The sequence below is a fragment of the Heterocephalus glaber genome, unplaced genomic scaffold (genome assembly GCF_053883595.1).
Source record: "Heterocephalus glaber isolate CG9 unplaced genomic scaffold, H.glaber_assembly_v1.0 deba00001606, whole genome shotgun sequence".
In the NCBI taxonomy this organism is placed as follows: Eukaryota; Metazoa; Chordata; class Mammalia; order Rodentia; family Bathyergidae; genus Heterocephalus; species Heterocephalus glaber.
Window position 1 is genome coordinate 19486237 of NW_028258377.1, and position 16585 is coordinate 19502821.

Here is a 16585-nt window from a genome sequence, read left to right on the forward strand (position 1 = left end):
GATTTTACAGAATTTAAAAGGATACAGAAAGCATATTACAAAAATCTTTTTTGAAATAAATTTGACAACTTCTAAGAAATACCTTGGAAGACAAATTAATGAAACTAACTCTGGAGGAAATATAAAATTTGAATAGCACCTATTAATGAAAGTATATTCCTAGCTTGAAAACCTACCTATATGACAATAGCAGGCTCATATACATTTTAACTGATAAATTATATCAAACAATTAAAGCAGAAAAAAGAAGGAACACTTCTCCTCTCATTTTAGGAACTCAACATTGTGCTAATCCTAAAACTGGATAAAGATAATAGAAGAAAAAAGTATGAACATAGATAAAAATTTGTTTAACAAAACAAACTATTAGAAGTCAGATCTGGCAGTATGTAGAAAGTGGTTTTGTTATAGGGATGGCAGTGTTGGTTCAGCATTGGAAGATCCAGCCCCAAAAGTCATCATTTTAACAGTGGAAAGGAAAAAGCCATATGATCCGGTCACTAGTTGGACAAAAAGTATTGGACTAAATTCTACAGCTGTTCATGGTAAAAGCTATCAGGAGACTAGAAGTAGAACAGAATCTTCTCAACAGATTAAAGACATGTACTCCATACTTCCAGTGAGAATGCCTTATATGAATGGAGAAGATACAATACTTTCTCCCTAAGGTGGGGAACAAGAGCAGATATGCCTGCTCTTCATCTGTCCATTAAACTTTGAAACATAGGCCTAAACCAAAATAGTCTGGCAATAAAATGACACAATTAGGATAGGATTGGCAAGGTGGAAGCAAAATCTTTATATGTAGATGAAATGATCATCTACAGAGAAAATACTAAGAAATCTCAAGGAGCCCCTAGAACTTGTATTTGAATTTAGGAGGATTAGAAAACACAAGGTATATATAAAAATTCAGGTCTATGTATACTTGCTATAAATGAAGAATTGGATATTGAGATTTAAAACTTATATAGGAGTACAAAGGATCTAGAAAACTGAAAAGAAAAAGAAAAAAAAACAGTGTTGGAAGACGTTTAGTACCTAATTTTAAGACTTCCTCTAAAGCTACAGTAATCAAGGCAGTATTGGTGTAAGGAAAGACATATAGATCATTGGAATAAAACAGAGAATCTAGAAATAGAACCGCACATATATGGCCCACTGAGTTTTGAAAGATTATTTAACATTAGCATTTTATAGAATATAAACTCAATTCAAGAGCTGAGGAAGAGATAGTGTTTTCAGTAGACAGCACTAGAACACCTGGTATCTGTATATAAAAAATTAACCTCAACCCTTTATTTCCATACATGAAAATAACTTGAAGGGTCATATAACCTATGACTAGAATATATAAAGAATTCTTAGATCTCATTAATAGACAACTCAATTAAAAAGTAGACATAAGAAGATGATAAATAGCCAGTATAGCACAAGGAAAGGTGTTCAACTCTAGAATCACAAAAATACTAATCAGTACAATAACAAGACTGAATTATACACTCATTATGGAGGTGAAGTTAAAAGTTTTAAAAGCCTTGTCATGACTTTTTCTTTTTGTTGGATTCTCCCCCTTTGCGTTTAATTTGTCACACCCAATGGATTCATTCTGCTGGGTTTCCTGGGGTTGTGATCCTCATTGCCTTTTCCTAGGGTATTGTCTAAAATTTTTGGAGTGCTGGTTTGGTATTCATGAAGTTCCTGAGGTGCTCTTTATCATGAAAGTATCTTATTTCTCCATCCATTTTGAAAGATAGTTTTGCAGGGTACATCAATCTGGGTTGGAGGCTGTTTTCCTTTAGGGCTTGAAATACATCACTCCAAGCTCTTCTTGCCTTGAGGGTTTGCATTGAGAAGTCTGCTGTGATTCTGATGGGCTTTCCTTTGTATGTGATTTGTTTCTTTTCTCTCACTGCTTGTAGAATTTTGTTCTTCTGTTGGATGTCTGGAATCCTAACTATTATATGCCTATGTGTAGATTTTTTTTGATTAAGGCTAGCTGGAGTCCTATATGCCTCACTTATCTGTATGTCAAGTTCTTTTCCCCTCCTTGGGAAGTTTTCTGCCATCACTTCTGTGAACAGTTTTTTTATGTCATCTGCACTCTCTCCTCTTTCTTCACTGACTCCAATCAGTCTTATGTTATTCTTCTTTGCATCGTCTAGCAGCTGCTGGATTGATTTCTCGTGTTCCTTTACAATATTAAAGCAATTTTTCTTTTCCTGGTCACTAACTGCAATCTTTTCTTCTAGATCTGAAATTCTATCCTCATATTGGTTCATTCTGCTGTGCAGACTTTCGATGGAGTTTTTAATCTCTTGGAAATCTGTTTGCATCTGTTTTATGGATTCCATTTGTTTCCTATGTTGGGATTCCATCATGTTCCTCAGATCCTCTATTTTTTTTATCTGTGTACTCTCTAGATTAATCATGTCTTGCACCATGAGCACAATCTTTGCTGTTAACTGAGTAATTATTTCCAATTTCATTTTTCCCAGATCTTCTTTTGTTGCCAGTTCAGAGAGTCCAGGTAGTTGAGTATCAGATTGTTCCATCTTGTTTCCCTTTGGGGTTGCTGTTTTTGAGGGTTGTCTATGTGTCTTCTCATTTCCACGGGGTGGGAGGGGTGCTTCTGGCACCTCCATGGCTCAACTTCTCTGCCCTAGGAGCTTGGGATGGTGGCAGGGGAGCTTCCTTCCGGGTACTGGGACTGTTTCAGCTTCTCTGCCCTAGGAGTTTGGGATGGTGGCCAAGGTATGAAGTTTTGATCCATGTATACCTTGTGTGATGATCAAAACAAGACAATTAACATATCAATCACCATAAATATTTATCATCTCTTTGTGGTGAAACAAAGTCCTTGCCTCTCGCTACTTTGAATTTATATTATTGTTGACTAGAGTCTCTGTACTGTGCAACAGAATGTCAGAAAATATTCGTCCTAAATCACTATAATTTTGTACCCACTGACCAGCTTCTTTCTGTCATCTCTTCCTCTCAGCTTCCACAGCCTCTGGTAACTATCATCCTACTTTTTACTTTCATGAAATTGACTTTAGTTTCTGTATATAAATGAGTTCATAAGGTATTTGTCTTTCTGCACTTGCCTTATTTGACTTAATATAACATCTTCCAGGACTATCCATGTTATCATAAAATACAGGAGTTCACCTTTTTATGGCTGAATAGTATTCCATTGTCTTTACTCATTCATCTGATATGGACACTTAGATTGATCTATATCTTGGCTATTGTGAATAGTGCTGTAATGAACATGGGCATGTAGATGTCTCTTTGATATATCAGTTTCATTTCCTCTGAGGATATGTCCAGTAGTGGGATTGAAGGGTTATATGGTAGTTTTAGCTTTAATTTTTTGAGAATCCTCCACAATATTTTCCATTATGACTGTACCAATTTGCATTCCTACCAACAGTGAGCAAGGGTGCCCTTTTCTACACATCCTTGCCAGTGCCCATCTTTTGTCTTTTGGATGACAGCCTTTCTAACTGGAGTGAGGTGATCTCATTGTGGTTTTGATTTGAATTTCACTGATGATTGGTGGTGTAGAGCAGTTTTTCATGTATCAGTTGGCTGTCTTCTTTTGAGAAATGTCTACTTAGGTTTGTTTTGTTTTGGCTACTGAGTTAGTTCCTTATATAGTGTGGATTTTAACCCCTTATCAGCTGTGTGGTTTGCAAATATTTTCTCCCATTCTGTCGGTTTTTCTGTATTCTATTTTTTTCTTCACTGTGCAGAAGGTTTTTAGTTTAGTGTAATCCCATTTTTCTACTTTTACTCTTGCCACCTGTGTTTCTAGGGTCTTCTCCAAAATCCTTGCCTAATCCAATGCCATAAAGTATTTGCCTATGTTTTATTTCAGTAGTTTCATAGTTCCAGATCTTACATTTAAGTCTTTAATAGGACCTCCCTTCTTAAACACCCTGCTCTTCTGCTAAAATTGCTCTTCTTTTTCCTTCTTGGTTCCCCTTAGCCTTGGTTGTTGGCTAAGTTTCCAATGGTTCATATGACATTTTATAGTCTTCACAGCAGAGAACAAGGATTTAAATCCTTCAAGATTCCTTTTCAATAGGGTTGAATTATTATTTACCACAAAGTCCAATTAAAAAAAACCATGGGACACAATGTTACTGAAATGCAGTCAGCTTGCCCCCTCTGTGGTACAGGGCCCGGCTGCCATGGCCATTTAGGGGATGCTGTTGAGCCTGGGGGTGGGAGGTTCCAGGTATGGATTTGGGTGAGGAACATCAGATCAAAGGTTGTCTGGGCCCTCAAAGCTGAAGCATGCAGGGCTGGGGCAATGGTCCCAGGCACAAGTCCATCTTTCTGCCTAGTGGAACCATTCCAACCTGAGTCTCTATCATGAGTCTACTGCAGCACAACAGACTTTTTGAAGGCTTTGATGATTGTCCCTTCTGGGAATGTATCTTTCTGACATTTTTTTTTTGTGGGACTAGGGATTGAACCTAGGGCCTTTGCACTGAGCTACATCCTTAGCTCCCCGCCCCCCCTCCCCACATTCCAGAACTTTTAAAAATTTTGAGACAGGGTCTTGATAAATATTTTTGCCATTACTAGTTTACATTACAAACCTTGTCCTCATTCCTCAGAGAAAATATTCTGGAAGATTTTCTTTTTATGGGATCTCCAGTACAAGTTAAAAAATGATCCCAAGTTGGGCTAGTGCCCAAAAGATTATGCCAAAATACTTCTAGGCTTATTCAGGATGACCACACCCAGAGATGAGTGGAAAAACTGATCTCAGAACCAATAGGAGAGCTGCCTACAATAGGAACAATTTTCCTAGAGCTTCAGTGTCATTCTCAGCCAATCAGAGTCTTTCAGAAAGACTGATCCTGCAGCCAATCATTTCAGCACTTTCTATTCCAGTGCTAGTGATAGGGCAGAAAGTTTTCCTGGATCTAAACAGAGGCAACTTCTAGAATCCAAAGGCACCTATTCTAAACACCAGAAGAGTAGATGAAGGTTGGGCAGTACAGACAGGGTTGGGGCTCTGTCCCAGAGGCCTGACATAGCAGTTAGAGAGGTCAACAATTTCTGGGAAGCTCAGTTTATTCACTGGTGAAATGGAAATATCGCAAGCCATTACGATTATGATAAGGTTCAAAATGTCCTAAGCAGGTGCCTAAGAAAGGTTAACTGCTTTCTTCAAAATCCTGGGTAACAGAAGATAGATTTCTATAGTCTTCTCTCAAGGCTCCAAGATCCTTGAGAGTAGGGCAGCTATCTTAGTCCACTTTGTGTGGCTATAACAGGATACTAGAGTTAGGTAGTTACACAGAATAGAGGTTATGTTTTATGTTCTGGAGCCTGGGAAGCCCATGAACAAGGAGCTCACAGCTGGTGAGAACCCTCTAGCTGCAGAGCCCTGTGCCGCAACCACTTCCTAAAAACTTCACTTCCCATATGGTTACATTGGTACCAAGTTTCCAACACATGAACTTTGGAGGATACATTCAGCCCTAGCTGGGCTGTTTCACTTTATTTCCACACTCTTCAAAACATGTTGCAATAGCCTGGGACCTCAGCAAAAGTCCTTGCCCAGTTGAATTATAAATCCTTTCTTGGTCTCCTCTGACCATGCAAATGTGTGTGAACACTAAGCCCCAGTATCCAGAATGGGGCCCAGAAATGCAAATGATCTTAGCTCCAAACAGAAAACACTTTTGTCATTCCCAGTTCTTGTCACCCTCAGAGTGGCACTCAGAGCGTCTTGCTTTCTGCAAGAATTGCAAACTACAGTTCCAGAAAAGACACTGGGGATAATCTCACTGCGTCTGCTCTCCTCTGGACAGCTGCTGCCAGGGCCAGTAGCACTGGGTGATAGATTCTGTTCCTGCTGATGTTAAATGCATAATTAATGGAACTGTATGAAGGAGACAAGTCGTGTTCTGGGCAGGGTACAGAGAACAAATCCATTCTCATGTGGGGGAGGAAGAGGTAAGAGAGCAGAGATAAGGCTGAAAAATGACTCTACTCTTGGGTACTTTTCACCAAGTATTTATGGAAGCCTGATTAGAAAAAGAGACTTTATTTTATATTGTGGGCCACTTTCCTGTTTTGCAGAAGCTTATGTGTGTGACAGCCAGAGGTAACATTGTGGTCATCAGAAAAATCCTCTGCATCATTCTGTTTATCAAGGACTGACATGAGTCCCCAGCCCAGATGGGGCCAGCATCATGATTGTCATCATCATCAAAATGATAATTATTATAATGAGCTCACATCTATTAAAAGGCTACTATGTTCCCAGCTGTTCTATGTGCTTTACATGATTTTTTTTACTTAATCATCACAACCATCCAATGAGATAGGTCCTAGTAGTATCTTAATTTAATGATGAAGAAACTGAGGCAGAGAAGAAAAATTATTTGCCTAAAGCTCATAACCTCAGACTTTCTCTGTATGGATCTGCCATTCTCTGGGCATCTCTCAGATACAGATTATCCTTCAGAAAAATGGCATAAAACCTAAAAGAATGTCATGAAGTACGGGGGCTGTCTTTCCCTTGGAAGGTACCCCCTGAGACCATGGAGGAGAGCCAGTCAGGAAAGCTAGTCTGAGTCTATAATTGCCAATGGCCATGTAAAGAGATGAACAAACAAGTTGGCTTTTTTATGGCCCAAACACTGGCTCTACTGGTCATAGGTGTGTTGTTCCAAACTGTCCCTCCAAAAACACAATGGATTTATCCACTTCTCTAAATATATCCATAACTGGAACCTGTAGGCACCAAGCCACTTTTGGAAGGGAATCAAACATTTCTCCTGATTTAAAACAGCCCAAATGACATGTTTTGTTCCCCTGTCAAAAATGCATAATGCCAGGAGATACTCTCATCCAGACCCAGCCCAGGCAGTCAACCCAAGGCGGCAGTGACACTGTACCTGGCATGTGGCTCTGGCTGCCTCTGAGCTTTATTCCTGCATCCTAAAAGGGGATAGATTATTAGTCATGGTAGCTAACTTGCATTGTAGTTGTAAGGATTAAGAAAAATGATGCCCTCAGAGTGCTCCTCATGAGATGTGGCATGTAGAACCCATCAGAAAATGACAGCTACTATTTTTGTCACAGTTATCAATAGGTGATTTGAATGCAAAATAGTGGGAGAGGATTTCTTCAAAGATAATGTTTCAGCCCTACAAAGTCTTATAAAGTTCTCAGCAGAGTGGATACTGGAGGTCTCAGCCCAGATGTTACCTCCCCAGTGCAGGCCTGCAGTGTACCAGGCCCAGAGTAGAGGTAGCTTTGAGTATGAGGCCTTTGTTCTCATGAAGCTCATGACAGAAAGAAAAATCCATGTAGACAAATATGTACAAAAGATTATTTCAAATGACAATTAGTGTAATGGAGAGACTCCAGCAGGCCCAGTGGTGATAGATGAGTAATGATAGTGGCATCAGTGGAGGATCCTCTGAGAGGAGTCAGACAAGAGAGGCCTCTTTGACAATGAAGTATTGGACAGGAAACTGGTGGGGCCTTCTTATGAATTTTCCCAGCAAGCCCATCAGCACACCCAATGCTGGAAAACCCTTCTGAGAAAAAACCCAGCATTTTGCAGATGTAGCACCCGAGGCATGGATGGAGTCCATGGCTTGCCTGAAGAGGCTAAAGCCCAGACAAGGCCAGAACACCTCAGAGGAATAAGCAGAAAATGCCATGGCCCCAGTTCACCAGGCTTAGTGACTTGTAGTACCTTAGTCCCCACTGTAAGAGATCCAGAAGGTCAGGGACTTCCCAGAGAGCCTTTCCAGGGCCTTCTCTCATACCTCTAGCCACAGGCAGCCATGTGAAATCCCCCCCACCCCCGCCACCGCCCAGGCTTTGAAAAGTTGGTTCTTCAGGGGCCTGGATCTGGAGTGAGTGTGTCACTGTTTGTCCCAGGGAGATACTTTTAGGCCCCCGAATGTCTCAGAGGCTCCAACTTGGCTGACACTAAAAATGACTTTGGAAGAATTGGGAAGGCACAAAAGATGTACTGTGAGCTTTGTAAATCATATTTTGTGTCTGTGATTGGCTGCTTCTAGGCTCCAATGAAGAGAAAAGAAAATGTGATGCATATTTTGAAAGGTGGCACCTGCTCCACTGAAAATAAATGAACACAGGTCTCTTCATTAGCACAAGATCCATTATGCACTCACATTTGCATATGAGGCTCAGTTGGTGACTAGTTAATTAAGGCCTTGGTTTCAGGGCCTGAGAACTTTCCTCCCCATCTACCCCCTCTGTGGCATGCTGCCACGTGCTTTGAGATGTATGTGATGGAGCAGTCAGCCTCAAGATGCCAGAACAGCTCCCAGCTGCTCCAAGGGCAGCTCTGGTGCTTCACACTCACCTGGAACTCAAAGTTCGTATGTTCCAGAAACTTCTGGTTCATGGTTTCCGCGAACTTGTTGATAGCTCTCAGGAAGACCCTGAAAGAGAGAAGGTTACTAGACCACTCAACCTCTCCCCTCACTTTCTCTCAGGGAGAAGTTCAAAGACCAACTGTTGATTTGCAGATTCTGATCAATACAGAACAATACCTATTCACACTCAAGACCTGAGGCAATGTTTACCTTGCAAAAACTCAAGAGCTGGCTGTCTGGCTTTTGAAAATTTGCATGATCTTATGTTTAAGATATCAGAAGCTTATGACAGAAGGTTCATTCCATCCAGAAAAGATATAAAGAGAAACCACCACCCTAAAACCCCATAAATATTCTACCAGATTCTATCATCTAGAGAAAGCTGTCATCAACATTTTGATGAACATAATTTCAAAGTTCTCCCTACACGCATATACATGAATGATATTCTAAGGATCCTAAGGATATCATTTTGATAAATGGCATTACATGATAAATGTTGTCTCACAGCCTGTCTTTTTCACTCAACAATAAATTCTGGGCTCTTTTCATGCCAATTAATGCAGATATACATCATCCTTTTTAATCACCGAAGAACACTCCACTGTAGGGCTGTATCACAGTTTATTTAATCACTTTATCATTGATGGATTTTTGGTGGTTTCTCTGCTTTTTCTATTATAAAGAATGTTCCAATGATGATTCTTTGGTGCACCTCTTGTACCTTCTCTACCCAATTCTTATCCACTCTTCTGCAAGTCATATTATTGGTCAAAAGTTATCCACATTTAACATTCTGGTACCTCTTGTCCCATTACATTTGTTCTTAAATGTCTCCCTGGCCATCTTGTCCCCTCCTCACTCCCTGCCAAGCCCACCTGGCTGTTCTTACAGACACCCACCTTTTGCTTTGTCATACTGTAGAACATTTTGTCCTAGGACAGTTCTCACTGTGGCTAATGCTGACTTCTATAGCTCCCCACATCCACAGGACAATCTGAACTCTAACTCTTGATGGTCGCTACCTTGTATCACTGGGCCTCAACCTTTCTTCTCATGCTTATTCTCACTCTTACCCTGTGCTTCTGGCTGCTGAGTACTTGGCCATGTTCTTCCCTTCTGTAAAAGGAGCCACTGCTTCTGATTTCTTAAAGACAAAATTCTGCCTGCCCGTCATGGTGTACATCAAAAGCCTCCTCCTTTACGAGGCCTTCTACTATTTTTCCTAGCCATAAGTGACAGCCACCACCTTGCAGTTTCTGCTCCCTTCTTGTTATAATTTGTATTCTAGCTGTCTCTGCGGCTGAATCTCCTCTTTTAGACTGTGAGCTTCTTCAGGGCAGGGCCTGCTGCATCGTCATGTGCCCCAAAGGACTCGCATTGCCATGCTCAGTGCCAGCATTCATCATAGTGTGGGAGGACTTATTTGCATGACTCACTAAAGTCTGTATCCTCCATTATGCTGGACTTTGGAGGGATCAGATTCCCTTGTGTGTGTGTACTCACTCACATGGCTTTGACTATCAAATGTATATCCCTTCCGTAGCCTCTCCCTGAGCATCAGTTTGATGCCAGTTCTCTGCCCCATATCCATGCTTGGATTGCTAATAGGCTTCTAAAATCTACATGCCAAAAACTAAATCCCTAATCCCTCTCCTCTCCATCCCCAGACACGTCTTTCTGTAGTTTCTCCCACTAAGTTAGGGACAATTCCCTATTACCAAGTGTTCAGAGAAGAGGAAAACATCTAACTTAGGTAATATCCTTGACTTTTTCTTTGTTTCCTACCCTATGTGTGGCCTGTCAGCACATCCTCTCAGCAGAGCTTTTAGAATACATCCAGAATCCAGCTGTGTCACAGCACCCATCATCACTGGCTTCCACCCAGCCACTATCATTCCTCTCTTAGATTTTGGTAGGAGCTTCCCAGCTATCACCAATGGTGGTCAAGTCTCTTTTGTGTCTGTGTTTATACAATTCTAGAGTGGAGGGACACATCTCACCCAGATTACTATCATTTTTGATGAACAGTAGCCACACAGTAACTATCAGCACATGGAATGGCTGGTCCAGGAAAAACACCTGTCTGGCCAACTTGGGTCACCATGGGAAGACAATAAAGGAAGTGCTGCTGAGTGGGTTATTGCAGTGAGCAATAATCAGGACTCGATGCTGCTTGGAAGCCTTTAAGAAACTTTATACAACACATTTGTACATCAGCAATGTCCCTTCCTTGGGGCAAAAAAAAGCAGACATTCTTCTACCACTAACACTAGCACCTCAATGGTTGAAAGTTGTTCCTAGGGAATTAAGTCCTTGGCACTGCTGGCTTGCCTTGAAAAAGGTCTGCACACTCTTCATCCAGAGAAATCCCAGGGAGAGAAAGAAGAAAGAAGCTCTCAGGATGTACAGGAAATGCCCACCAAAGCTGCTGGCATACTTTGGGTGGGCCAAGCATGTGGACAGGAAGCTGTAGCATTTGTTACGTGGGTATTGGTGGTCAAGAATACTGGGCCAGGTGTTCATTAAACACATGTTTGTGGTATGAAAAGACAGTGTATACTGGTCTTAGGACCACCGAATTTGCCACCCCAAACACACACTTACATACAACTCTGGTTTTGCTACTTTCCAGCTTTGTGGGTTTGGGACATGTTAATATCACCTCTAAAGTCTCAAGTTTTCTCCTCTGTGAAAGAGCAATCATGGTAAAGCTAAGTACAGTTCCTGACACAGTGACAATAGTAACAGAGTAGTTATGGTTGCTCCAAACCTCTTCCTCACATTGCTCTGTTCTTTTTTCAAAGACAAAGAACTACAGCAAAATGAACAGGCAAAGGACAAGAAGCAGTTTAGAAATATGTTTGAGGTAGGCAAGACCACACTAAGAAAGAAAAATCCCACAAAATCCCCCCCCCCCCAATCAGGCTGTCAAAAAGTGAGGTTTCTTTGATTTTGGTATGTTTTAATTTGTTAATATGCCTTTGAAACAACATCCGTATTTCCTCCTTAAAGACTAGTTATCTGATTCCCCAGATGGAAATCCATTGAGTGACTGTCATGTTATGGATAAACATCTCAGAATCTGAAATGTGATACCAAAATGAGGGGCTTTACACATTCTCAGTAGCAACAGAGCTATCAGGAGTTCCAGTAACAATCATTATTTTGCTTGCCAGCCTTAACCTGTCTCTGGCTGTCAGAGGCCAGGGCAGTGACCAGAAATTGATCAGCCCTATGCTAACAGGTGTCAGTAGCAGGAAGAGGTAGGGGAGAAAGTCAAGGTTTTTTCTCTCCTTCTGGATTCCTCCATAGCCACACATTGAAACTCTTTAATTTTGGTGCTCTGTTAGGGTTTGTTAAAGTAGGTCTTTTTCTTCTCATCTTTCATTTTCTTTTTTTTTCCTTCTTTGTCTCCTTTTCCTTCTCTTCTCCTTTAGGCAACTGGTTTTAAAATCTAAGCATTAATATGGTGAAATAGGTTAGAATGAAAACCCACTTAGCTCTCTCATTGCTGTGAACAATGAAGTTGACTTGTTAAAAACAAAGTGTATTATCAAATCTCAACCTAATGCTTAGCAGGCTGTATAAGAGTAGTGATAATCACAATCATATTGTCCATTTATGCCAGGTTCTCTACTAAGTAAATGCTTTCCCTCCTTACCTGCCTGCTTTCCTCCCTTTTGCTATCTTCCTTTTTTAGTTTCTGTCTGTCTGTCTTTTCTAATCTCACAATAACTCTCTGAGCTAGATGTTTTGCCATCTTAGAGACATGAGTTTAGGTAACTTTTCAATAACCCAGTTAATACATGTAGAATCAGGATTTAAAAGAAGGCACACTGCCTTCAGAATGTGGATATTTAACCACTCTGTTAGTCTGTCCACAGGAAATCTTTGTGATTCTGTTCAATCCCACCTATGAGCTCACTTCATTAATAATATTGATGTTGGCAGTATCAAGTTATCATGTGTTCATCTTGTGCTAAGTGCTCTGGAGATATTATTCCAAATTAATTCCATACTCTGAGGTGGTTACTATTGTTACACCCATTTAACAGAAGAAAAGAATGACCTTTAGAAAGATCAAATAATTGCTCCACATTCACAGGGCTAATAAGCAGCAGGGTCCTTCAGGCTCATCCCAGCTTGGCATTTCTCTAAACCTTAGCAGTTAATAAAAAAAAGCACACTGGCTCCTTTGAAGTACAGGAATGCTCTTCATGTCACCAGGTCCAGGTGTCCCCTTACTCGGCCTATGTTATGCTGCCACCCTGCCCACAGCTGGCTGGGTCCAGGGCCAACATTTGGCACACAAAGTCCTCCCTGGGCTGGCTGGCAGCCTGTGTGTATGTAGGGGTATCTCATAGGTGGTTCTACTCACTGAGGGCACCCAAGCCTATACAGGAGTAGGTTGAATCCTTCTAGGGAGAATACAATGGACCAGAGCCCCAAGTAGAAGCCGTGAACAGAATCATGAGGAGCCAGACGCCATATGGAACAGAGCAAGGAAACATAGGCATCAGCTATTGTGAGCAGAAAGAAGCTGACAAAAAGAGGAGGCAAACCCAGTGTTGCTACTGGGAAAACTCCTCTGCGTGAGGCTTCACTGTGGTCCCTAGCTTTTTAACTTGCCTCACGTGGCAGAACAAATCTTGGTTATAAGAAGCAGCTAAGAGCCCCTATAGTTCCCCTCTGAGTGAGCCTGAATGAACTACATACACCACTCCATGGACTGGATCCCTGCCCAGGTCAACTCTCCCTGGGACTCTTCTGAGCCATGACCTTGACCTCTGTGAATCTCAGTTGCACCATCTGTGAAATGAGCTATTTGTGAAGGCTAACTGAAACAGAGGATATGAAGCGGGGCCCAGTGCCACCATTCATAAAAGTCCTGAATAAAATTCTAGTGTCCATCTCTGTATTCTTAACTTACCACCTCATAGCTTGGGAACTGGAAGAGCTGAGGTAGGTAACAATGCTGGTGTGACACAATAGCACAGCATCAACCCATGCCGGTGGGCTGGATTATGTGAATAAAAGATGGAACAGGAGGTGGGCATGCTCTTTGGGGGTGGTGCATGAAGAGTGGTTCATGGGGTGTACTTGGTTCCATTGGTCTAGACTTGAAGACTGGAAGAAGAGTTGGCTATGGGACAGGAGCTCTTGTACCTCCACTCTTAAGAAGTGAGACATCCATTTCTTTAAGGTGGTCCCTTCCCAATGCACATAATGTGCATGTACCCAGAGGGTCAACTGGCACAGTCAGCTCAGTGTCAGGCACGGCTCAGCCCAGCTGCCTCGACATTCCTGTATAACTTAGGGCCACAGTGAGGATGCAGCAGACTTTCCCCACAAATCTGGAATCCTGAGACATCTAGCTATCAGGAGTAGCTGTGCCTCTCTTTCCCTCTCCCCTGTCTCTGGGTGATGTGGATCAGAGGAAGTGAGAACCCCAAAAAGGAACAGTCACCACAATTTAAGGTAGGTATGAGGAAGGGGGAGTGGGTTTCAAGGCCTTGTCCCACACCCACTGAACTACAATATGACTGAACACTGCCTTGCTGAACTTCCTAGGCTCAACTGTTGTGACCTACTATGTGCCTATTACATGCTTGAGACAGTATTAGACATTAAATGACATCAACAACAAAGGTAGACAATATCCGGCCAAGATTTACCTCTCTGTATTTTGGATATAACCAGACCACGGGAATATAAAAATAAAAACAATAGCTAACATTTATGAAGCGCTCGCTACGTGTCAAGATTGTTCTAATGACTTTATGCATATTATTTCATTTTGTTCTCACAAAAATACCTAGTCAGTACAGTAGAAAACTGGGTCCAGGGTGGTTAAGTAACTTGCCTAAGGTCATACAGCTATGCAGTGGTGGAGACAGGATTTGAACTCAGGCGATCAGAAGTTTGAGCTTCTCTGTGTTGGCTCTGGGCTCTGAATGTATGATGGTCATTATACATTTGGCCATATTTCCACAGGCCTATGTACTGTCTCAAGTAGATTGGAAGCTCTGTGCCTTCTGGAACTATAGTTTGAAGGACATATCTACTCCCTACACCCCTGGATGCCCAGGGCATTCAATAAATATGTGCTTGTTAACTGCAATTAAGAGAAGCTTTAGGGATGGGTATAAATCCCTAAGCCCCCTTGAAATGTTAGCATTCCAGATCAAGGTGCAGATGGAACAAGGAAAAAAAAAAGAGGTTCCCAAGCATAATTTTGTTAATTTACAACATTATAAAGAACTTGATCATTTAAAAATTAACCACATCACATAAATCAGATCTTACTGAATGCTGCATCTTGCAAAAATAAAAATGTTCTAGCAGGAAGCATTTCTTGCAGTAGACATATTTTTATGTGTGCGTTTGCATACACAAACAGCCCACAGCTGGGGGACATTCAGGTCTAGAAAACTCCACTCTCTCCTCCAACAAATAGAAAATCCAATAATAGAAAGCTGATACATATATACACACATACATAAATCATAAACAATAAAAAATTTAAAAGGAACAAATACATTATAATAACAGATAATAGGGAGGAAAGATAAAGAGGGAGGAAGGAAAGAAACAAGGAAGGAAGGATAAAAGAAGAGCAAAGGATAAATGGAAAAGAGAGAAGGAAGAAGGAAGAGAGGGGAAAAAAGAAAGAGGAAAGAGCTAGTTGGAATGTCCAGACTAACTGAGAAACGACATTTGCCTTGGCCACATAGATAGTTACATATTTTTGGAGACTAGAGATTGGTGTCCTGTGGAATATCAGTCCAGGCTAAATCCTGATCCGTGTTCTGTTTTTGTAAATGATGTTGAAATCTCCCACTACCTAGCTGTATGACCTAGTTTACATATCTTGCTAATGCATTTACTACAAGCCTACAATGCGTTTCCAGAGTGGAGCAGCAGAGGTTAAGGACTTGGTCCAGGATCCAGTTGCTTCTCTGTTTCTTATCAGTGATATAACATTGAGAAGTCAGTTGTCTATTCTGTGCCTCAGTTTCCTGTGTTAGAAATGCAGATTATGTTAGTTCAACATCATATAAACTTGTTGTGAGGATTAAATGAGTTAATACGGGTAAAGCATTTACAAAAGTGATGGATCTAGGTGACTAATAAATGTTAACTGTTATAATAGCACAAAAAATGCAAAAACAGTGAGGTAATTTTCAGGACTCCATAAATGTAAAGGATTCTTGAGGCCAGAAGATGAAGGGAATCTACAGAGTTATGTGCCCCTGAGGAACAAAAATCATCACCTTTTTTGGTGTAAGCATCTGTAATCTAAGACTAAATTTGCTGATCACTCAGTGATGGTGATGTTACTTCTTTCTGAGTTCTCAGATTCTGGTGCTGTACTAAAGAATGAGTCAATTCTATCCTCATTGGAAAGGGAAAAAGAGATCTATACAAGAGAGTTATCACTATCTTTATTTATTTTCAGAGCAGGAAACTGACACTCCAGAAGGTTAAATGACTCTCCAAGAAAGGAAAGGTGCCAGAACTCAGAATTCTGAAGGCCAGGCTGTGTTCCTAAATCTACCTTTAAAAATAAGATTGAAAAGTAAAGACAAATATTGGCTGATCCTTAAGAGATAGAAATGTTTCTATTTAGGCAATAATTCCACCATCTTAGGTCCCTGAGAAAATTATATTCTAATTTTCTAGGTATGGAGAAACCAGGATCATTGTATCATCCTCTCTAGAGCCCTGTTGCAAAAAGGACTGAAATCATTGCAAGCTGGGATCTCACAATTGGATGTTCTTACAATGATTCTCATGTAGTTCAGCATGTGTTTCTCCCAGAACAACTGTGTAGGCAGCTCAGAATGGGAAGCTTGCCTCAGATGCTTCAGTTCCTTGAAGCCATATCAGTGGTGGACATTTGTACATTTGCGTGTACAGTATCTCTTCTAGGTTTACCTCTGGAGAACTCTGTCCCCTGCTTCCCTTTTGCTCCCAGTCTTTGAGGTTTGGGTAGAACTGGCCACACCACCCTCAGTTCCACAGGCAGGTCACGAGATCCAAGTGTGACATTCTTCTGGCCACAGAGATTTGTGAACAGGCATGTAGCCTAGCCTGGGCTTTTGAAGATTAGGCTGGGGACTCATGTTGTACTATTGTTGGACAGATTTTCTAGAAGACTTTCTGTTCTATTTATTTATAAGCCCAACAAG

The 16585-nt window shown here is 41.1% G+C and overlaps 2 protein-coding genes across 3 annotated transcripts in view; one reads left to right on the forward strand and one right to left on the reverse strand.

Moving 5' to 3' along the window:
* The window catches only part of Insyn2b (inhibitory synaptic factor family member 2B), a 331485-nt gene that overhangs the window by 189887 nt on the left and 125013 nt on the right, over window positions 1-16585 (forward strand). The gene's annotated exons all lie outside the window — the stretch shown is intronic.
* Window positions 1-16585, reverse strand: part of Dock2 (dedicator of cytokinesis 2) — a 433172-nt gene that overhangs the window by 75705 nt on the left and 340882 nt on the right. For both annotated transcript variants that reach the window (XM_021239768.2, XM_004836400.3), the window contains exon 30: window positions 8378-8456. In XM_021239768.2, coding sequence (XP_021095427.1) covers window positions 8378-8456 — 79 coding nt within the window. The remainder of the gene's footprint in view (window positions 1-8377; window positions 8457-16585) is intronic.